Source organism: Trachemys scripta, chromosome 1, assembly GCF_013100865.1.
Source record: "Trachemys scripta elegans isolate TJP31775 chromosome 1, CAS_Tse_1.0, whole genome shotgun sequence".
Classification (NCBI taxonomy): domain Eukaryota; kingdom Metazoa; phylum Chordata; order Testudines; family Emydidae; genus Trachemys; species Trachemys scripta.
Genome location: NC_048298.1, coordinates 335,033,839 through 335,057,091, shown reverse-complemented (window position 1 = coordinate 335,057,091; position 23,253 = coordinate 335,033,839). Strand labels below are relative to the sequence as shown.

Genomic DNA, 23,253 nt, shown 5'->3' with positions numbered 1-23,253 from the left:
TACAGAAGAATTGGTATGGCAAGTGAGGGGGTGGGCAGGGTCTTGTGCTCAGCAGGGGCACTGCTGTCAAAGTGAAGTTTGAGAGGAGGCGGGGGTAGAGGATCCACTGCTATATGCAGCCGAGCCTAGCCTTCCAGCTGAAATGACTGAACTCTCAGCGTATTTCTTTGGAGAGAGAAAATCAGGCATTGGAATCCATGCTTCCAGTGTTGGTTGAAAATGTTTTTCTCAGGCAAGTGTCATTTCTCTCCATCTGACAAATTTCCAGTCTTCAGTATGGCCAACTTCGAACATTTAAAAATGTGAGTCGGAGCCCCCAAAACCAGAATGATTTTTAAAAGAATGGGTGGGACTTTTTTATTTTCCTTCTGGTGTCTGAGCCTTTAAGGTGCACGTTTGCCAGCTTTTCTCTGCAACCACAAGGGATGGAAACTGACTTTTTTAAAAAGGGAAAGCTGAGATTGTCATGTGATTCCAGGAGCTAGGCATTTAAGAAAAAATGCCAAGTCTCGTGAGACTAGTTGGCAACACTGAAGTAGTCTAAGGTCAAGAATTTATGTATGGTGAGCAGTAGCAGAATTTAGAAAAGTCAGTCTGCCTGCCATTGTTGAGAATACCCAGGTGAAAACTCAGTTGATACAGTCCTGCTTTCTCCCCCTCTCCCAGGAAAGTGTAAATGTTTCTTCTGCATATTTGTCTACAAAAAATGTTGCTTCTTTGAAAAATCTCTTTCGTTCATTACCCACCAGCCCAACAACTTTTTAGCTCTGGAACACATGTGAATGGCTCATAGGACAAAGGATTGGCATTTATTATAAATAGCAAATTAACCATGTGTTCCTTGTGTTGAAATGTAATGTGGCACCGCTTTCAGTAAAATGTATTTCTGAACCTCCAAGGTTGCAGCTAATTAGCCTTGTAAAAAGGAGAATTGGACAAAGCCAGAGTTTCTCTGCATTTTTTTAAATGGACAGGAGATTAAAATGATTTATTGTGTCAGTATCACTGATCTAAAATTAGTGGATCATATGCTGAATTGATAAGCGGTGCACTTTCTACAAAGGGCTATTTCCCCGGTGAGGCTATGGAGAAATCCACCCTGGATCACCCAGACTTTGCCCTCCAAAGGCTGGGCTCTTCGTGGCTTCTCAGAAGTTTTGAGGGCTGCACTGAATTTTCATAAAGCACAAGAGGCTGCAGCCACCATTGTCAGTCATGTCAGGTGCATCCCTTGGAGACTGCCAGTCTCTGCATGTAATGTTCCAGGTGAGCCAAATAGCCTTTGCTTAAATGATGGTGCATTGCATGCTGGGATGAGTCTTTGTGGGCCATGCCTCTGTCTGAAAGATGGAGGTAACCACAAGACACACTGTTGAATTCAGTCAAACACAGCATGCCAGACACACATGGGCCACTTGTGTTCTAGAATACAGACATGGCCCCATTTTTCCTGCTTTGTCATTCTGGTGGGACAAAGCAGGCAGAAAGCTGACTTACCTGGCTGGGTTGGGGAATCCCCAGAGGTGTAAAAACCACTTTAGGGGAGGAGGGGAGATGCAGAGTAGGTGCTGTTCTCATGGGGTTCTAGTAAAATTGAGCCCAACCCTGTTTTCATCTGTCCATGACAGAGAAGCTTCCTTCTGAAGCAGGGCAGACCCAATAAACTCCCTGTGGAGATTTTACTCTGTTTTTCCTAACTCCTCTGGATCCAGTGTTTGTCTGCACATAAAAGAGATGATGCTTCTTTTAAGAAGTGTCTTTCATCCCTCAGTGATTGCAGCACTATTGGAGTAATGTTCCTGGCTCGCGCTCTCTCTCTCTCTCTCTCTCTCTCTGAAGGGCCCTGCCAGCTGTGCGAGCAATGCAGTTCAGGGTCAGGGGACAGGATTGCAGCACCCCAACCATGTGCCCAGGTGGAACCTAGCTCCATGTGGGCTCACTGTTCCCCGGGGGTGGGGGGTGCTAGGTCAGAGCATGCTCAACTACACAGATCAGTTAGCCATTGACACCTGATAGCATGATGGACAACAGTGTTAAATTCCCATGGCAGCCCTGAGGATGCCATCCTGTGCGTGGAGCGGCTCCAGAGCCCCCCGGCTGCACAAGGAGAGACGTTTCCATCCCATACTTCCACAAGACAGCCCTGTGCCAAGCCTCGTTATTCTGGCTTGCTGTGTAAGACAGGATTTGCCTCTGTATGCGGAGGGGGCAGGTTCCCTTTTCTGGACTCCAGCCGCACACAAGGAGCAAATGGCTGTGTTTCTTAACAGCAACAGAGCAGGCTCACTGCTTTTGTCAATAGTGCAAATGGACGGCAGGGAGCAGGGCTGGTACAAAAGGTATCTGAGAAACGCCCTGTAAAATATGGTGACCTTTGTAGATACACTCCCCGTTTAGTCACCATAATCAAGCCCACAAATCCCCTATTACGGTCTGTCATATGTGGGGGAATCGGCAGCTTCAGCATAGCTGGAAGTCAGCACTTTTCCATATTTGTCAGGTGCAGCTGCTTACATTTCAGGTCTTTGTTTAAAATGGGCTTCTGTTAATTGCAGACTTAAAGGGGAGAATAAGGCAATCGTGACGCTGATGGGGTTCAACAGTGCTTCAGTTGCAAGATAAGGAAAACAAATTATTCAGTGTACAGTCTTGTCCTGCCAAATCTGTGCGGCTAGAAACATAAAAATAAGTTATGCAATGGATAGATGCTAATTAGAACGGTGCGTCAGCTGCATAGAGCAGACAGAACTGCATACAGACTCGTCGGCAAGCCAGTTGTCATTGAGAGCTGGCTCCTCCTGCCATTGAGGTCAGTAAGAGCTTTGTCTTTGACTTCACTGGGTATGTCTACTCTGCCATTACAAACCCACAGCTGGCCCGTGCCAGCTGACTTAGCCTTGCAGGGCTCCGGCTGCGGGGTTGTTTCATTGCAGCGTAGAGGTCTGGGCTCGGGCTGGAGCCCAGACTCCAGGACCCTATGAGGTGTGAGGGTCCCAGATCTCAGACTGCAGTCCAAGCCCAGAAGTGCAATGAAAGAGACCCGCAAGCCCAAGTCAGCCGGCCCGGGCCAGCCGCGGGTTTGTAATCGTAGTGTAGATACAGACCAGTGCAAGAGACATTGGGCCCTTCTTGCTTATTATTGCACACTTCACATGCTGTGCTGATAGGTGACAATAGTTGTGGCCTCCAATTTGCATTTGATTTCTAAGTGTTTTATTCCTGCATTTGAATTATGAAAGCAACAGCACCCATTTTATTATATTATAAAATGCCTTTAAAAAACCCCCACACAGCTCGATCCATGAAGTGAAATCAGCACACTATTCATGTTGGCATTGTGCATATTTCTGGCGTCAGGGTTCATCAGGAAGAGCAGTAATGCTCTTGCACTTCTGTAGCACTCTTCATGCCGAGATCTCCAAGTGCGTTGCAAACATAAGGCCTGATCTTGAAGTCAGTGGGAGCTGAGGGCTTTGCATCTCTTGAGAGATATTCAGGACCTTAATAGATTGGGTCCATCGTACGCATTGCTCATTTGCCCTGTGAGGTTGGGAGCAATATGCCCACTTGACAGATTGGGAAACCATCAATGGAAACTTCCGGCCCAATCTGATGATTTTAGGCATTAAAAGGCGGCTCATCACTTTAATGTCTAACCAGTTATTTGGGTTCATATAGTATAGTCCACCGAGGACATTGTGCTGCACCCTCCTGTTTGCCTTCCCCTGCTTCTGCAAAGCTTTGCTTGCCTTTGTTGTTACGATGTGTGAGCATTAGTAGTCAGGTTACCGTTGGAAGTGTACGAACCCACTTATGTTTGCGTAGTCCAGCTCTAACATATAATGTTGAACAGGGTATTGTTCTCTGAGTAACATTATGAACCTAGATTAGAGTACATTACCTAGTGGGAACAGTCCGTAGCATGGTTTGATTAGCATGCTTGTCAGAATAAGATCCCCGTCAATACTGCTGGGTTTAAACACTGCTATGTAGCCACGTAGGGTGACCAGATGTCCCGATTTTATAGGGACAGTCCCGATTTTTGGGTCTTTTTCTTAAATCAGCTCCTATTACCCCCCACCACCTGTCCCGATTTTTCACATTTGCTGTCTGGTCACCCTAAGCCACAGCCTGGGTTCACATTGAGCTTCTAAATCTTAATGAAGATGAATGGTTAGAGCAGTGGATTCACAACAGCTTTCAGACATCTTAATTGTTCACATTGAAAGGTTCAGCGCTAGGGAAGGACAAGAAAGATTCAGCCCTTCCTCTCCAGCAGTGTTATCACAAGCTTTCCAGTCACTACTTGGTGGCATAAACACTTAAAATAGTCTCGTGCAATCTAGAATCCCCAACAATTACATTATTGATTTAAGCATCCAGCAGACAATGGGAGAGGACAAAAGCTTCCAGATTGGGGAGAAAATTACTTGAAATATATATATTGTCTTGAAGGACATTTTGAGTTCTGACGCAATCCCCTCAAGTCATGCCTGGTTTTTTAACCCTGTGAGTACTGGCATTTCCCAGGGATGACACCACATGAATGCTTCTGAAGACATGAAAACGTAACTGTTTGGACAGTTGGGGATATGTTAGAGCCGCATTTTTCAGACTATTATCTGCATCGCCTTCCCCCAGCCAAGGAAAGAAAAACCCCACAAGGACTTAAGCTGCCATACAGTGGGGTGTACTGTACACCTCCATGCCCCCGGATTTGGGGAATCTGTCCCCGTGTTCTGAAACCTATTGTTCTAAGGACCCATAATGGGTTCACATTCCAGAACCATTCAGAAATCCTTATATGGCATCATAGCCAGACGCAAACAAGTTAATAAAAATGACATGGTGGTTAAAAAATCCAAGTCTGACCCTAGCCATGTCTCCCCTAATGGGACAGCAGTGTATAGGCAACAGTGTAACATCCCCTTTAGACTTGTACACCCTTTGGGCCAGCGCTGTCATTTATTGTGTTTGTACAGCGCCAGGCACAATGGTGGCCCTGACTGGGTTGAGGCTTCTGGAACAGAAACATTTAATAATAATAGGGAGACATGCCTTTAATATGTAGCCCATGTGCCTTCCTCCACCATGGTCCCAGAAACAGGGCATTGTTCCCTGCAGTCAGTGGGAAGAGGCTGATCTCCAGCTGTTGTGATCCCAAAGCAGTGGCTGAGCAGTCAGTAGATCTGTCGGTCTCCAGCCAGGAACCAGCATCGCTTTGTTGCTCCCCAAACTGACTCAGAGTGAGGAGTTTTACCTCAGCTGTCCTGACCGTCGGTGCAGTGTCTCCAGGCCAAGAGCCCCAAAGGAATGGCATTGGGGAGATGGAACCTATTATAATTATTTAGTAACTGTATTACCCTGAAGCTCCAGTCAGGATCAGGGCCCCATTGTGCTGGATGCTGGACATATTAGACAGCATCCCTACCCCAAAGAGCAATTAGGTTTAGTGTGGCCTCGTCTAGCTCACACAGCTGCAGATCACACTGTGTTCCACCACTCAGAGCCCCCCTAATTCTTTGTTGATATGGAAATTGTCCTTCATGCTGAGCCAGTGTTTACTCTAGACTCGCAATGAGTGGCTTCTGCATCCCTAGGACCACTAGTGGCTGTGTATCTTTTATGGCACTCTAAACATTGAGTGAAAATGGTGTTCTCAGCATGGTTTAAATTGCTAATGCGCCAGCAGCTGTCTCCCGTAAGCTTAAATCATGGCACTAATGCAAGCTGTTTTTGCTTTTAACAGGGTACACCGCTGGGACTCCATACAAGGTCCCACCTACCCAGAGTAACAATGCACCACCTCCCTATTCTCCATCTCCAAATCCTTACCAAACTGCTATGTACCCCATCAGAAGTGCCTATCCGCAGCAGAACCTGTATGCCCAGGTACGTGTCTAGCAAACTACAGAAAAAAATAGCAGGAAAAGCTTGTGTATCATCCAAGTAACTGAGAACATATTACTGGTGTAGATACTATGTTTCAGACTATGTTAATTCACCTGTTTCTATCTTGTATCTATACCATCTGTGCAAACTTCAAACCACAGCCTATAAGCTTGGACCTGGTCAGTATGTGGGCGGGAGACCTCCACGAAAAGCCTTCTGTAGATGTTGGAGGAAGTGGGTGAGATTCTGTGGCCTGTGTTGTGCAGGAGGTCAGACTCGATGATCATAATGGTCCCTTCTGACCTTAAAGTCTATGAGTCTATGAATCTATAAGTGATATAGATGCTGCCTAGCAGGGTGGTGCTGCCTAGCAGGGTGGACCTACCTCTGAATGATATCTGCTGGGGTTGTCTTTTACACTTCTGTAGCTTGTCATGTCAGTGAATTGGATTTTACTGCTCTGTGGTGCTCTCTGCGGCTTTTTGTTAGTGTTAAAGGTGTTCACTAATGCTGCATGCATCCAGCAGGCTTTGGTTTGAATGGGCTCTAAGAACCAAACCCAACAGGCTGGTGCACAAGGAGCAGCAACAAATCAACTCTTGACAATTCACTTTCAAGGAATCTCCTCTCTTTTCCCCAGAAACCTTTGTCCCTGGTTCAGTCACCGGCCTTTCTCGGTAGTCCCTGGCACACCCTGCTTCAGTGTTAGACGTGCCCCAGGGAGCTGTGGCTTTACTCCTCTTTTTGTCTTGGGCTGTGTGTTTCCTCTGCGGCTCTCCTCAGTTGTCACTGCAATGGGTGGCTGCTTCCCCCATCCTTGTGCAGATTCTTCTGCGGGGGCCAGACAAAACTGCTGCCTCTGTGCTCCTAAAAGGGATTTCAGGGAGTGAAGATGTGGCATGCCCTCCTCTCAACAGACCAGTGTGGACTGCAAAATGTTCTAACTCCTGCTGCCATCTGCTGTGTTACTGACACACCATAACCCTTGTAGTGCCCCATAATGAAGCATGTGGTGCACCCCATAACCCTTTGTGTAAGATTGCTGAGGTCCAACAATTCCTTCACTGCTTATTATTGCTGTAGTTTTTGAGCACTGTTGAGCAACACTTGATCCTACTCAGAATCACAGCAGTTGGCAGCAGGCCAGGAGCTGTTGGTTCTTGGTTGGCTCAGACCTGGGCAGAGAAAAGTATTCTGTTCCACTTTTTCAAAATTTGGGTTTGTTCCAATTCACAATGAAAATCCCGAATTTTGAATTTTTCCACGGAAGGGACTTGGGGACCCTAGAAGCCCTCTGATCTCTGACTTAGAAGCAGTCCACCAGGTGTGCGTTGAAGGAGCCAGGGGGACCAGCTGGCAAGAAACCAGGCAGATTTTGAAAACTGCCCTGCCTGCTTTCTGGGGGAGCTTCGTCGAAATCACACAGTCACCTCAGAACATTTCCATTTCAACCAACTGGCAAATTCCAACAAAACAATAGTGTTGGAATTTTTCTGACCAGCTGTCATGGGACTCCTCTCTGTCAAAGGTGCCTGTCACCATTGTGTCTAAGCTCCTTTCCTCAAAGACCTTTCTGGCCATTAAGTACAGAGGGCTGGAGAATTATGGCCTCTCTGAATGCCCAGGAAAGCTGTAAAAGAAGCCCCCACTTTCTGGATGAGGGAAGTCCTGACCACCCCGCTCTGCCCCCAGAAGAGATGTAATGGTAAGTAGGGGGCAGGACCTCAGGGACAGCTAGATGCTGTGCAAACCTCATCAGCACACCTGTGCTAAATTTCAACCTTTCATATTGTATGCTCAGCAAACGTGCATAGTAGAAGCACAGTCACTGCATCCTAGCCCTGTCCCCATAGCAGCTAGTTAAAGCCAACAAGATGAACCAGAACTAGATAAGGCCTGATCTGATATCACTTCAACCTGTTTTACTCTGGTGGTTAATGGAGTTACTCCAGGTTTACACAGGGATAAATGAGATCCGAATCAGCCCCACGGGATTTAAAATACTGAAAATCAGCCCTTAAAGTAAAAAGAACAGGAGTACTTGTGGCACCTTAGAGACTAACACATTTATTAGAGCATAAGCTTTCGTGGACTACAGCCCATTTCTTCGGATAGTGGGCTGTAGTCCACGAAAGCTTATGCTCTAATAAATTTGTTAGTCTCTAAGGTGCCACAAGTACTCCTGTTCTTTTTGCGGATACAGACTAACACGGCTGCTACTCTGAAACCAGCCCTTAAAGTGTTAGGGAGTTGTAGCCTAGGATCAGGGCGTTGTGCCCTCCCCAGCAGTGCATGTGAGGGCGAGAATGAGTGACCCGCAGAGCATGCTGCTGCCCAACCATAATGCAGAACTTGCCTTAGCTCTCTCACAACAGCCGCAAAGGACAAGGACGAGGAAGTGCCCAAGCCAATGATTTTTATCCACATGTGAACTCAATTCTCATGCATTTACCCAGTGTTAGTACAGTGGTGAACACAGAATGGATGCAGTGTGTATGTTAAAGGTCTTTTTCATGGCTGGCTGGCTGCTTTCTTTTCAGTATGTTAGACCAAGGCTGCTTGTCTGTTGGCCGAGCTGTAGAGTTCTCCAGATTTTCTCCCATCACGAGTATGACAGTAGAAATGGGGTCTTTATTACTCTGCCCTATAAAGGACCTGGGGCCATTTGCTGGTTTCTAAAACACTGTAACTGCAATAGAGCAGCTGGCTAGGCTGGAGGAAGAATTTGTGCAGGGTGAAGGAGAGAAATTTGGGGAAGTCAGTATTTGTAGTATAAGACATACACGAATTGATCAAATGCCAAGTCAATGGTTACATTCCCATCAGGCTGTATGTCCAGAAAAACATGTCTGACTTCCAGGTTCTCCAATTCCAAGGCTGTCTGTGCTAGCCATTGTTTCTGATCTTCCCCACCATTGCTAGTTCCAGGTCAGCTCCAAGAGGGTGGTAATGGTGGGAGCATCAGTGTAGATGGGGGCCAGGCTGAGGCTACCCAACCCGGTAACACATACATTGGTGACCATTGGACCTTGTCTACCCTAGTGCCTCCACCATCACTATCTCCTGGGGAGCTGCCTTGGGGGCACATTTTTCAGAACAAAGCCTATGTAGACAAGACACAAACACTCATCCCACTTCCTCCACATGTCTTTTTTTATGGAACTCAAATAAACTCCTCCGTGTTCATTCAGAGCTACTGCCTCCGCGTATGTATCTGGACTGGGATTTTCCAACGTGACTGGCGATTTTCTGGGCCTGACTTGGGACACCTTAAAGGGGCCCGATGGTCAGAAAGTGCTTATCACCCACCCTCCGAAAACCAAGTTGGGCACCCAAAGTTACTATCCACTTTGGAAAATCTGGTGCCTGACAACCTCCCCTAGTGTTTGTATGTGACTTAGTGAAACTAGGGCATCTTGTCTTCTCATTTTTTATATCCTAACATTTCATTTCTTCACGCTGACTTTTACATAAGCCAGTTTAGACATAATATGTCCCTGTCCCCCTGTCATTCTCCTTGGTATTGTGACCCCCTGCTCCCAACTGTGTATCATCCTCACATGAATGCCACTATCCTATGTCCACTCTCCTGCTTACTGACATACAAAGAACAACATTTCTCCCAACACTCAGCCTGTAGCACTACACCAGTGACATCCCTATCTGCTAAATTGCTTCTGTACACAGCCTTACCCTCTGTGTTTGTATTCAGTGCAGTGGCTCAGGACTAACATACTGACCTTAAAGTGTAATCATCTCTGTATGGCATGCATTAAATCCATGGATTGCACTCATTCCCCTTCACAGTGAAGAAGGATGTTTTTGTTAAGGTGATCTGCAAAGGGATGGGGAGAAATTGGAGCGTGTCTCCTCTTTTGTGTGTTTGATATATGAAGGTGACCTCAAAGGTTGAGAGATTTTTTGTTTTGTTTTTTTTAAATCTACTTGTTCTTTGCATTAGAAATTCAGGTCTTGTCTACCCTGGAAGGCTGAATAGAGATGGGCAAACTAGTGGGATTATGACATCATGGAAGGCTGAAAGCCAAGCAGTTGAGAAAGGAAAGGATTTTTTAGCCAGACTCTTTTAAACTTCATTTTTTAATACCAGTTTAAAACTCCAGTGCAAATAAGGCTTTTGGAGTGGGAGAAAGGATGGTCTTTGTTAAGGATTCAACAAGCTACCCTTTCTGGGGAACTCACAATACACATGGAGATCTCCAACAAGTCTCCAAGCAAAATCAACAAACATACCAGACTTGACATTCTCAATTTTTCCTGTGACCTAAAAAAAATAAAATAAAGTAAAAACGAACTACAAGATGATGAAACTTTCATCCCTTCTTACATCGTAAAGAAGGGGGAGAAAAGATACTAAACCTTTTTTTCCACATTGCAGGTCACTGTTAAACATATCTATGAAAATTCCAAATTCCTCTCCCCCTGCTGCTGTCAGGTGGGCTCCACACAGTTAGAATGTGAGATCTGATTAAATTGCAAGTTTCTCATTCCCAACAGAGCTGGTGGTGAAGCCATTAATGGAGCCTTCACTGATTGATTGATTCTTACCACAGACTGAAGATCCCCTGTGGGTTTGGTGCATGTAGCTAGACCGTTGATAATGATATAGGTCCTGGCAGGTAACTCAGTGGACTTTCTTTTTGGTGCCACTTCTGTATCTTGGAAGCCAGTTGTGGCTTTGGGTCACACAATTGCCCTGCGCTAAGGGCGGACGAGGATCTAAATTGTCACTAGGAGAGTTATAATCTGCTTCCCTGCCTGCTCCGGGTGCCGGGGGAAGTAATGTATCCCAGCCCTGTTCCTGGCACCCCATACTCCTTGGGGTGTGGATGCAGCTGTGGGCTCATCCCATTCCCTTCTTCTTCGCCCACCTTCATGGGAAGGGATATAGCTCCCCTGCTATGCTGCTGTCGGCAGTATAGGATGGCTGGCACAAGGGAGCAAGAGGGAAGTGCCTTATCTGCCCAAGCAGACACACAGGATGGCCACAAATCTGGGTCTGTGTGTGTGTGTATGAGTGTGTTGAACTGGGTTCACTTTATGGACGATTAATTTTTTTAAAAGATCTTTGCTGGAGACTGGGTAAATTCTGCCCCCCATCTTCCATTCCATCCCCGTCAACTCTTCACTTCCTCCCACCTTTCCCAGCTCAGGTACCATAGTGATGCGGGGGGTAAGAAACTAGATACAGCTGAACACAATTCTGCCATGTTTCTTAGGAAATACTTTGTTTCTCTGAGTATGTACTGGCTATTCTTAGCCCTCAAGAATGGCTGAGCTCTGTCCCTTGCTACATTGGCCATTGGGCAGTGTGGAGTTCATTTTGATGGAATACCTGAGCCTTGAGGGTCTCTGTGACCCAGTCACTGTTCACCACTGAATAGTTAAACATAGTTCAAGGTTTTGAGAACCGAGACCTGGGCCAGCTTAGCCCCATGGCAACAACCACCATTCAAAGTCTGTTCAACTTTTTATTAAAGATACAGACAAAGAGGGAAAACAGTGAAATGAGGCTTTCATTCCAACCGCCCGTGTTCTCTTGAGCTGTGGAGAATTTTTATAGGGAAAGTCCCCATTTGTCAGGATTTTAGATGGTATTAAAGGTGGTAATAACTGTCTGTTTTGGGGAAAAGAGAAAAAGTTAGTTGAGCTGGGTTACAGCTGTTGTTGAAATCCAGTCCTACTTCCCTGAAGAACAAAACAAGACAAACGCACACACACAAGAGGGGAGAAAGGAACAGCAAAGAGAAAAAATCAGCTTCTGTCTCTGGCGCTGACTCTCACTCGCAGCCTCACCGCTGGCAAAACGCAGAGCCAGCACAGGGTCTTACCAGCCACTCCGAGACTGTCAGCGAGGCTTGGAGACTTGTACCAGCATCAGGCAGTTTAGGGCATTGCTTTTAGCTGCCTCACTGGTCACAGACTCACTGTAGTGTTGCAAAAGATATAGTTGTCTTGGCTGGCTCAGCCAGATGTTTATTAAACAGAAAGGGAAAAGAGAGACTAGACAGGGAAGAGAAGAAATATGGCGGGGAGGAAAAGGACAAAGGAGGGAGGAGAGGAGAGTAGGAACCCAAATCTCTCACATTCCAGGTGCTGTTCCGGTTTTTGCTGAAAAATAGTGGCAGTGACAATGTCATTTGTTCCCTCTCTCTGGCCCAGTCTGGTCAGGATGCCTCTCGGGATCAGGATGATGAAGGCCCAACCGTGTGCTGGTGGATCCCGGGATCCCAGAAGACGGTGCCGGTGGGAGCCAGGATGGCACAGCTGGCTATTTGCAGTTCAGCAGTGCCCTCCACATTTTTATCTCCCCCCAAAGTTTCCCTTTTAAGGACCCCAAAAACAGGTGATGTGCAGGATAGCTGCAACCCTCAATATCTTGTCCACCAATTTCTGAAGTACCAGGTTTGGTCCATATATTTCCAATTCCATCTTTTGTTTACCAGTCACGATCTTAACACAGTCAGTTGGCGATATCAGTAAACCTTTTCGTTTGGACCAATTCAATGTTTCTGTCTTCTTTTAGTGTCTGTCTTTCTATCTTTCTTTGTACCTTTTTCTGTCAGCATTCTTTATTGTGGGTGATTGTGGTATTTTATGAACCCTCAGCAACTTTCCAACAGTTATGCTCACAATCAGGGCAGGCCTGATAGACCCCAGTTATTACAACAGGCATTCAAGAGGCTAGTGTTCCCAGTATCTTCCCCTCCGCTGAAACCAAAGGTAAAGCTGGATAGTTTCCGGATCTTTCCTAGATCCTTTCCTCTCTTGTTACATTAGCTTCTCCTCTAGTCCAGAGTTCACCTGCATGTTTTAAACATTAGCAAAAAGTCTCCTCATTGTCTGGTTCGATAGGAAGAACAGTGGATCCTGCACACTGTGTGTGTTTCAGTATTTTAGCTGCTTTGGCTTCTCGGCGGAAGACTGCGCAGCTGAACTTTAGTCTAAATTGCGATACATGTGATTATATTCTCGTATGTGTGTTACATAAATCCGGTGTGCTGTCTGAACGGCTGTCAGTGTGCAGTGTTTTCCCTGTATGTCTGTTGTGCCAGCCCCTTCGGAATTTGGGGTGGAATTCTACTTGATCCTTGACATAGTCTCTGTTGTCAAAGGCTGATTTCTCAATCGCCTGCTTTGGCATGATCCTGATTTATCTTAGCACTTCTTCCTCTTCCCTTGCGAAATATATTTCTGCTTCTGGCATTTGTCCAATCAGCTTTTGTGGAGACTGAAGGAAAGAGCTAATTTAATAGCCCAGGTTTATCCCCTTCTTCAGTCAACACCAAACCTTGTTAGAGGTTCTCCAGTGGCTATCACTGACTTCTCATGAAATCTCTCTTCATTGTTTACACACTCTAATCTTCCTTTTTGTTTTACATTTTTAATTGCCTTGTCCTTACATGTCTCCATCTACAGTTTCTCTTCTTTAAACCACTTACATTTAATGCAGTTTATTTTCTGGAAACATACCATTTTCCACCCGTTGTGTTATTCCATCCAGCACTACCACCTTGGTCCAGAATCTGCTCTGTTGAATTTCAGCAGCCTTCATTTCCCGTCTTTCAATCTCACTTTAGGCCTGATCACAACCCTAACTAGATTATGTTCCCTTTTGTGTAGCCGCTATCTGATCTCTCTTTGCATCTAGTTATGTCCTTAGCATTCCTCAAAATTAAGGCGAGCATTCCTCCTTTTCTTTTACTTGTCACTCATTTTGTAACGTAGCAGCTACACAAAATATCTACTGACCACACTTACTGCTCAACGTATGTGTACATATGCGGTATATTCTTCTCGGCAAGAAGCATGGGCAACGCTTAACATTTCGTCTTTTGGCTCTTGCAGGACTTGAATCATTTCACAGCAGCACCCTAAATAGAGGCAGTCCTACTCATTGTTTTGCAGCTGCTTTATAGCCCTCCACAGATGACATGCTGGTAAAAACAACTGCGTCCTGTCTACCCTAATGCTTCCACCATCGTGGCCACCGGTAGAGCTAGACCAACAGTGGGGAAAGGGTTAATGCAGACAAAACCTTTATAACAGCCAGCACTATATGGACCACCTGCAAGGGCTCAGTACGGGCCACAATTTGATAACCCCTGGGAGATGGCATTCGTCTTCGCTTCCTGTCCCATTTTATTGTGTATTTCTGTAATGTCTCACTGTTCTCAGTTAAAGAGAATTCTGCCCCATATTCTGCCCTAGTTGGGCTGAAGTAATCCCTGGGCCCAGATTCACACCTATGGCAAGTGACACTCCCAGGGAAGCCACAGAGAGTGCTGGGTGTGAGGGGCTTGGAGGATCAGATACCCTGGAAAGTGCCTTGAGAGCCTTCAGGTTTAAGGCTATATCAGTGTGTAAACTGAACTCCTCCGCTCAATGCAGATGTTGTTTGGAGATTAGAAGAGCCGAAGTTGTAGAAAAACAACTTGCTGGTCAAAAGTGTTCTGGGGAAAAACTTTAAAAGACTGGAGGCTTAAAAAGGAAGAAGTTGTACGTGGATGAAATGGGAGCTGTTGCCAGTGCTTCATGCGCAAAAGTGTTTCAGTGAGAATCTGCCAAAGAGTTAATTTCACAATAACAGAACTGCTCCTGGTCAGCCAGTGTATTAGATATTGTGTTTTACTGAGCATTAGATTGTCACCCCATTGGGGTGTATTACGTATCTTCTCCTAGCTACAGCATCAAGCATGTTGATGATGATGTGCTCTCTTCTGTGACTCAAAAGCATGAGTACCAACCTCAGGGCAGATGGTTAAAAACCAGGGCACAAACCCCAAATTGGTGGTGAGTTCTCTTAGATTTCACCAACCAATTACCAAGTGTAAACGATTCAGGAACTATAGCAGCCTTAATGTGAGTCAGAGATGGTCCTGTTGGATGCTGCCATCTGTCTCACCACCTAGATAAGCTTGTCTTTGTGATAGATGGCCCTTACACCAAGAATCACAGCAACATTCAGCTTATTCCCAGTCCCAAAGGACCAGTCACTCACTCCAGGTCAAGTGCACCTTAGATCTCACACCAAAGCCAATCCTTGTAGCCAATCTATACTAAACTATATAAAGGTTTATTAAATAGGAAAAGGAAACGAGCGTTATTTACAAGGTTAAAGCAGGTAAACATATATACACAAATTAGTTACAATCTTAAATTTCAAAAAGTAGACGATTCCAGACTACACAGTTGGGGATCTCTTGCGTATGCCTAGATACCTTGTCCTGCACAGTCCACGCAGCATAGAAATCCAGTTTCTTCTTTTTAGAGATTTTTATCCCCTTTCTCACTTATGCTCTTAGCTGCAAACCAGGGGCATAGCCATGGGTGGGCCACTTAGTATCCAGGCCCACCCAAATCTAAACAAGGCTGTAGTGCTGCCACAGTGACCCGGAGCATCACTCTGGCACCTGCAATCCAGGACGGAGCTTTGCGCCCGCCCTTCAGAAAGCTACGCTCCGGCAGTTCTGCCGTGCCATTTTCAGAGCTGCCCATGCGCATGCCCAACTCGCAAGTGTCTGGGAACACCGGGGCTAGGAAAGGGGTGTGGCATCGGGGCAGAAGCTGAGCTAACACAGTCTGTCATTGCCCGTCCACCCGAAAGTCGGGGCCCAGCCAAATTTCCACTCCTAGCTACGCCACTGCTGCAAACTCAGCTGATGGGAGGAATTCACTTGCATGATTCATCTTCACAAGGAGGGGGCAAAACAAAAAACTTCTTTTGTCCTTTTTAATGTTCCACAATAGTCCAGTTGGTGTCTGTGGATCTTCTCTGTTGGGCAGAGCATAACAGCGTCTGTTGGAGACCAGCACTTTACACGACTTAATGTCTCTTTCCTGTCTGGTGATTTACACAGTCCCAGGGGCTCGCAATACAAATGGTCAAATATTACCTTACAATGTGGGATAGAAATGTTACAAGTGAGATTAATGTATGCAGCAATCCAATGAAGTCTAAACAGTAAACACATTTTGATAATCCTAATCCCTGTTTTAACAGTACTAACACATGGAGGAGCCAAGCTGATTCCAGCTATGTATTTGTCAGTCTTCAGTTGAGACATGGAGACCTTGGCACGAGCTGGCACCTGGTCTGCCAGCGTCACAGGAGCACAATAAATAATCATGATTTAAGCCCAAATGGTTGTGTTGGTGTAATTCAGTGCTGACAGTACAGCATGTGTTATCAGACTGAGATCTAGGGCATGCAGAGTCTGCGATCATCTTGAAATAAAGTAACAAACTCGGAGATTCTCTTTCCATCAGGACGTGTGCTTTCAGTCAAACTGAAAAGATTTTCCTATTTATTCTTTCCAACAGGGAGCTTATTATACACAGCCTGTGTATGCGGCACAGCCTCACGTCATCCATCACACCACCGTGGTTCAGCCAAACAGCATTCCATCTGCTATCTATCCAGCCCCTGTTACTGCACCTAGGACTAATGGTGTGGCCATGGGAATGGTTGCTGGGACCACCATGGCAATGTCAGCAGGTGAGAATTAACTCTTGAATATGGCCAGTAAGGGGTCCCTCAAAATATCTGCAGAAATAATGCAGCTCTGTTGTTGTGATGTAACGGTGGGACTTTCGTAGCTGATTGTGCCATGAGAAATAAAATCTCTGTAAATCAAAAAGATGCCAGCCCATAAATATTTGTCCATTTTAAATTCAGTGTGTGTCTCTGCGGTCTTTACTCCTATTGTGTACGTTAAGAATTTGCCTGAATAAATTTAGCAGAATCAGTCTTTAAATGTTGATGTAATATAGCACATTGCAACAAAGTAATTTCAAAATCAGTTTATACACGATTGCTTCTGAAATATGGCCAACAACCCTCAAAGTTATTTCAGGGATTAAATTAAGAAAGCACCCAGTGCAAACTGCATTTTATTGTCCCTAATTTCCATAGCTAATTGTGCAAAAGTGCTTGCCACAAACATAATGAGTTTTTCCTGCACTAAAAGGGAAGCTAAATGTAGCTTTATCTGCCAACCTCAATGCCTCTTTAAACAAAGGTTCAATCCATTTGCTCCTAGTAGCGATTTAACATTCACATTTTCAAAGATAACAAAGTAGACCCTCCAATTGGCTCACCCTATAGGGACACATTCTTAAGACTTTAGGTATATTATTCCTACTCTGTTCCATCTGTTCCAGGAGCAATATAATAAGCAGCTTCATTCCTTATTCACAACACTGTGATCATATCCTCAAGTTCCTTTTATAAGGTCCCTATAATGTTGTTGAAGATGTTAGTATTAAATATTTTGACAACAGAAACATTAAGGTTGGCATATATATAATGCCCAAATTATATGTAATTTTTTCTCAATATTTAAATCCTGATAAAAGCAGATTAATAGATATCACCTAAAACAAAGGACAAAGAATCTTTTTATTTGCACCACAGTTTGTATTTCTGTCCTTAGCTGATATTCAAAAAAACAATTGTCAGTATTGCTCCTTGAATTGTGCAGCAGGATTTTTAAAGATTGTCACAGCTATACATTCACAGCAATACGCTGCAAGTCTTCTTTGCTCACTCCAGTGATCTGCGAATCAAAAATAGCTGTTTGTTATGGGAATCTCTGTCACGAATGGCAATGCCATTCAAATGGACAGTTCTCTTCCCTGTGGTACGTGTAGTATTCCCTAAACTTACATTGGGAAGGAAATGAAATTGCTCCATGTGGTCAGTGTCCAGTTTTTAACAATTAAAAGTTCTATGGGCATAATTGTTTTAAATAGTCATTCTGAACATCAAGGTGACACTTAGAACAAAACAGTCTTGAATTGTATTCTGCACCTCACATCACACATGGTCCAAAGGCTGTGTGAAAGTGCTATTTTGAAAGCCTTCAGAACTATTGATGTGTTAGCAAAAATGGACTAGTGGACTTCGTAGAAATTAGAGGTGGAAGAGACCTAATAGGACATCCAGTCCATCCTCGACGCCTGCTGACATAGCTTGGTTCCCTACACAATGTTCGCCAATTCTCTAAGTAACTCAAACAATTGACCTTCCCCCTCTTTCTGTGGGAGGTAATTCCCAGTCTGATAAACCTTATCATGAGTTAATTTGCCCTGAGAGACTAAACTTCATCCCATCACTTTTAGTTAAAACCTCCCTTGTCATTTACCCTCCTTGGTGTTTATGTACTTCACATTTTTGTTGTGTCTGTTGTTGTAACTTCTTCCATCATTTTTCCCAGGCTGCAAAAGGTTTCAGTGGGCCGCTTTTTATATGCCTCTGGGAACAGGGAAAACCTGGAGAAAGGAAGCTAGTAGAAGAATTGAGTGTATGCAGATATGTTAAGCCTAAATGAATTCAGAGTTTTGAAGAGGTTCATTAAAAAGCTTTATTCTGTTCGCTGTTTTATCTAACATTGCCTACTTGAGCAAAATGCCTGGGATTGAGTCCTCACTAGCCCAGTCATGTTAGGAAGAGTTAAGGAAGAATAAAGGCAGCTTGTAGTATGTTTTCCCCTCAGATATAGGATCTGTGGCACAGAGCTCTGTGGACACTGTGATATGTGAGCTGAAGGTGTATAATATCTGTTCAGCTTCAGACGTCCTTATCACAAAACTCAGCCAGCAGAATGCTGTAAAGTCTTGAGGGTGTTAATCTGTAATACAAGGCCAGTAGCAACTCCCCCTCCCTCTCACGAGGGGCCTGATGCTCAGAAATGCGGGTTCTCAGCACTCCCTCGTTTCCCTCCCTTCATTTCTTCCCCAGGGCAGCTGTGTCAGCTGTCAGTTGGCTCAAGATCTAGGAAAGGGCCGGTTTGAAGCTATGCTTTTGCTCCCAGGTTAGGTGGTGGTCACAGAACTGATAAATGAAATCCGCCATCACTGAGCTGAAGACACCTATATTCAATCCTGGCAGTTTGCACATGAAAGACGCTATATTAACAAGAAAGTCTCTCTAAGCGTTGGCCCAGACACACGAGTTCCATAATGGTAGCAGAGATTGTGGGCAGGTGTGAGCTGGAGGTGTAATTTCCGTCTTGGATCGACATACATGCACTGGCTTTGACAGAGCTAGAGTGCAGAAAATAGCAGGATAGCCACAGGGGCCTGGGCGGTGACTTGGGCTAGCTCCCGAGTACAACTTGTCCAAGCCCACAGATAAGTCCTCAGGCAGCTCACCGTGCTGCTGCCTATGCTGCTACGGTTACAGCTCTAGTTTTAGTGTATGACCAACGCTAGCACGTATGTCTACCAGAGCTGGAAATTACACCTCCAACTGCTGTGTAAACGTACCCTGTATGTAGGCAAACAAGGAGTCATTCTGCAGCCGCACTGAGCCTGCCTCTGTCAGAGCAGGAAGGCTGGACCCAGTCAGCAGAGCCACCCTGACTCTAAATGCTGTCTGCCATCTCTCTCTCCTTCCTGTTTCAGGAACCCTGTTGACCACTCCACAACACACTGCAATTGGAGCACATCCAGTTTCCGTGCCAACGTACAGGGCTCAAGGAGCCCCTACCTACAGCTATGTACCTCCACACTGGTAAACGTGATGGCCAATCCATGTAAGTGCGGACACATGTCTAATGTGCATGAGGTTTTTAAAATCTTCATTGTAGGCCTCATATGTGAGCTGCAAACATCAAACCACTGTAGTAGAACACGCTGCATGTCCCAGTAGTAGCAGTCAGGTAGCATTTACTTTCCCCTTGCTGCAGAACTGCCGGTTTTCTCCTTTCTTTATGCCTTTGTAAATACAGAAAAACCTACTAACACTAGCCACCAAAAAGCCAAATAGCATGGGGTAATGAAAACGGAGGTGCTGCAGCTGGTGTTCTAGCAATACCTAACCCACCTTTGTCAGGCTTGCACTCTAATGTGAAGCTTTACCAGTGACCTCAGCAATGTTAAGACACAATTACTTCCCAAGTGTGGGCAACATGCCACAGTCAGATATGCTGATCTCTTGATAGAACTGATACAAAAGCATGTGAGGTCCCTGGTAAGGTTTTGCTTTAGAGTGCAAGTTCGAGGAACTTGGGGCACATCTTCCTTTTGGATGTCTGTTGGAGATGGCAGCAAAAGCCTTACGTAGCCCTGGGGTGTGTTAGCGACAGTGTTGTTGGCAATATGAAGGTGGAAAGGAACACACAAGTCTTTCCCTTTCACTTCTGGCCTCCGTGCTTTGAAGATTTTGGATGGATGGATGGCTATGTCGTGCCGCAGCCTTCACTGATACTAAATGTCATTTTGGTCTGCCGCTATTTATTGGAACAGCGTCTCTTGTACCTGCAGTTGTTCATTTATATATCGTGGTAGCACTCACGGGGTCCCCATCAGGACTGGGTCCCTATTACTCTTAGGGTCCTGGAAAACCCGGCTGGCTATTTAAGCCATCCCCTTTGTGCTGCCAGACAGCCACGAGGGAGTGGGGAGAATACCGCCCAGCCTACTCAATTAGCATGCAGCACCTCTCACAGCAGCGGGTGAAGCTCTGAGATTTCCCTGCATGCCACACAGGTGAGGTGAATGCATTTGCGTCTCAAATTCATCCTGAGGGCAGTTATCTTAAACAAATCTCTCCTCACAGAATACATTATGTCTGACTAATCTTTTCTGTGAATAATCGTTACACAGTACAATTAGCTGAGAGCATCTCAACTGAGTATTTCTAATCCCGTGTGTGTGTTTAAAATCGATTGTGAGATGCACTGACACTGCTAGAAGGCCAAAGCCCTCTCTCGTTATATCCGACAGAAAACCCATTCAAAGGAAAAAGTGTTTATAAACTATAGCAGTGAAACCTATCAAGCAGACAATGCATGATAGGGAGAAAAATCCAGCCCTGTCTGTTTCTGCATCCGTGCTTCTAACTTTGTCTTTTAATTTGTTTGTTCTTTTACAGATCTGGAGTCAAACATTGTATGCAACTACTCAAGTCTTACATCGGTGCTGGAGCAACTGTACCACAGCACCAAGTCTGTTTGCAAGAACAAAACAAAAAGTGCAAGGGTCACTTTATGCATCTTTAGTGTTTTTTGTAAAAGCTGCTTTTTCTAATCTTCTGTCTCTGTTTTTTTCCTCTTCTCCCCCCAGTCCCACCCAAATTGTGTAACACCACATACTGACACTGAGCAGTAGCCAAGTTCTCTCTTTGGTCCTCTCATTTTAAAGCTCAGAATATTCACTTTTCTATGGTGCCCCGTTCAGTGGTGCAAAGATCCCTGTTGGCTGGTTGGTTAGTTACTTTTTGTTGTTGCCAAGAGTCTGTTTTATTTGACTAGTAAGAGCAATTGATGTTCAGGGTACTATGTGAAAAGCACAGCATTGGTAGACAAGTTTCTTCCAGTTTGGTTTCTTTTTTTGTTTGCTTAATATTATACATTATTTAATTTTCCATAACACATTACAAGAAAATTGGTGTCTTCCAGATAGGTGTTGTGGTAGGCTATAATTCATTCTCCACATTTAAATACTGACCTCATTCCTTCTTCTGTAGGATTAAGGGAATATAAACCTTCTTAGCAGCATCACACACTTGTCTTCGGAAACAGAAAGACTGTTCACCACCAGGGGTTTGTCTGCTTTTTAAAACCATACAATGAGAACAGAGAGATGGAGGGGAGATACACACTGCCATAGGAATTGGGTCTTGTTGGGCAAACAAGACACCCCCTGTGCCGGTCCGTATTAATTTCACTGTGTAACCGACAGGACGGTTCCTTTCACTTGCTAACACAGATGTATGCTGGGCAGTTGTAAAAGGAAACAAAGGGATTTCCAGTTGTTAGTTGTAATAGCCTCCCCAGGGGCCAGCGATTTGGGAAGAGAGGTGGAGAAGCTGGTGGAGAAGAGTGTTTAAGGTCGAGCTAGGGAGAATATAGGTCTGCTTTGCCCTGCATCCACTCCAGGCACAGAGACACCAGTGTGAGGTTGGTGGCTATATCAAGACCTCTTTTTAATTCAAACTCACTTGGGTGCAATTTGTATCATGATGTAACTTGGGTTCTAAAGCAGGTGAAAGTGTCTCCAGTCACTTTGATTGTTAATTGAGCTCAACTACTGTACCACTGGGCAGATCGCAACAGTAAATCAGGGTGCCGGTCTTGTTTCTTTTAATACAATTTAACTCCATAGTAGTCCCAGGGAGAGCTTTATCTGAAAACAGTTTCTTACATTGTAGAGAATAATAGCATTAAAAGGCATTTGCCAGTGGATAGGATGATACAGGGTGCTAGAGGTCACACTGCTTTGAACAGAAAAGAATAGGAAATATGGTGACTAACATGAAGCAATAGCAATAAATTTGTTGCCTTACTAGCTAAAAGGCACTTAACTGGAGGAGATGGAAAAATGAGGGCAATCAGTCATTTAGTTTGGTTTAGAAACTAAAGGCAACAGGCTTGCACAGCCAATGGGATGTGAGCAAGTCACTGGTTTTTCAACCCTGGAATTACCCAAAGGGAGAGCTGGTGTTGTCAGCCATGTGTCGTTTCCATTTTGTTGGCTATTTGTGAGGTGTCTGAGTAGAGCAATAAAGTTTTGCAGAGGGAAGGAGGCAAGAATACAAGTATTTAGAAATGATGGGGAAGGTACCTATGACTTATTTTTCAGTTATTTTCCCAAAGCACAGCACACAAGACAGGGGGAGGGAGGTTGTTCTGTGGTTTGTTTTGTTTTGGTAGAGAAAACTGGTGTTGTTTTTTTTCAAGCTGTGCCAAAAGAATTCCAGTCACCCAAAGGCGTGTCTGCAGCTCTGATTTCTCTGGGCCTCCAGTACAATGGTAGTGGGCCAATCGAGAGTCATTTTTTAAAAAAGAATCAAATTAACAGAAGTATTGATGGGGAATAATTTCTTGTGCAGCCAGCAGGCCTGGACTCGGTTCCCAGCCCAAATTAATGGTGTTGGCCAATCATAGTCCATGCTAACCGCTGGACTTGGATCATGCATACTGGACCTTTCCCTTTAGCTAGGGATGACAAGAGAGTGATTTGCAAGGGGGAACCTGTTTGGGGTTTTCCCCCAGGTAAAGATTCTGTTCATCTACATGCCAGATCCTAGAATCTTTTTTTATTATTATTATTATCTAGGCTTTCAGCAGCAGAGTAAGGCTCCAATCCAGTACAGGTCTTAAGCACAGGAGTAGTTCCATTGAACTCTGGGACTGCTCATGTGTTTAAAGTTAAGCCCGTGCTTAAGTACTTTCCAGTTGAGCCATCTGCAGCTCTCATTGAAGTCAGTGGGAGCGGCTGGACCTCAGCACCTGGCAGGAGCCTGGTTTTAACTGGGGTGCGTCAGGGCTGCTTTCTCTGCGGCTGGTTTTGTTGTTGGTGTTTGATCCTGGTCTTTTCCCAGATCAGATGGTGTGT

At 45.0% G+C, this 23,253-nt stretch overlaps 1 protein-coding gene across 6 annotated transcripts in view; it reads left to right on the top strand.

The window, feature by feature from the left end:
• Positions 1 to 22,695, top strand: part of FAM168A (family with sequence similarity 168 member A) — a 341,239-nt gene extending 318,544 nt beyond the window's left edge. For all 6 annotated transcript variants that reach the window (XM_034759178.1, XM_034759180.1, XM_034759177.1 and 3 more), the window contains 4 exons: positions 5,750 to 5,892; positions 16,234 to 16,408; positions 19,318 to 19,448; positions 20,789 to 22,695. In XM_034759178.1, the coding sequence (XP_034615069.1) occupies positions 5,750 to 5,892; positions 16,234 to 16,408; positions 19,318 to 19,430 (431 nt within the window). In that variant the 3' untranslated portion in view covers positions 19,431 to 19,448; positions 20,789 to 22,695. The remainder of the gene's footprint in view (positions 1 to 5,749; positions 5,893 to 16,233; positions 16,409 to 19,317; positions 19,449 to 20,788) is intronic.
• Positions 22,696 to 23,253: the final 558 nt, after the last annotated feature.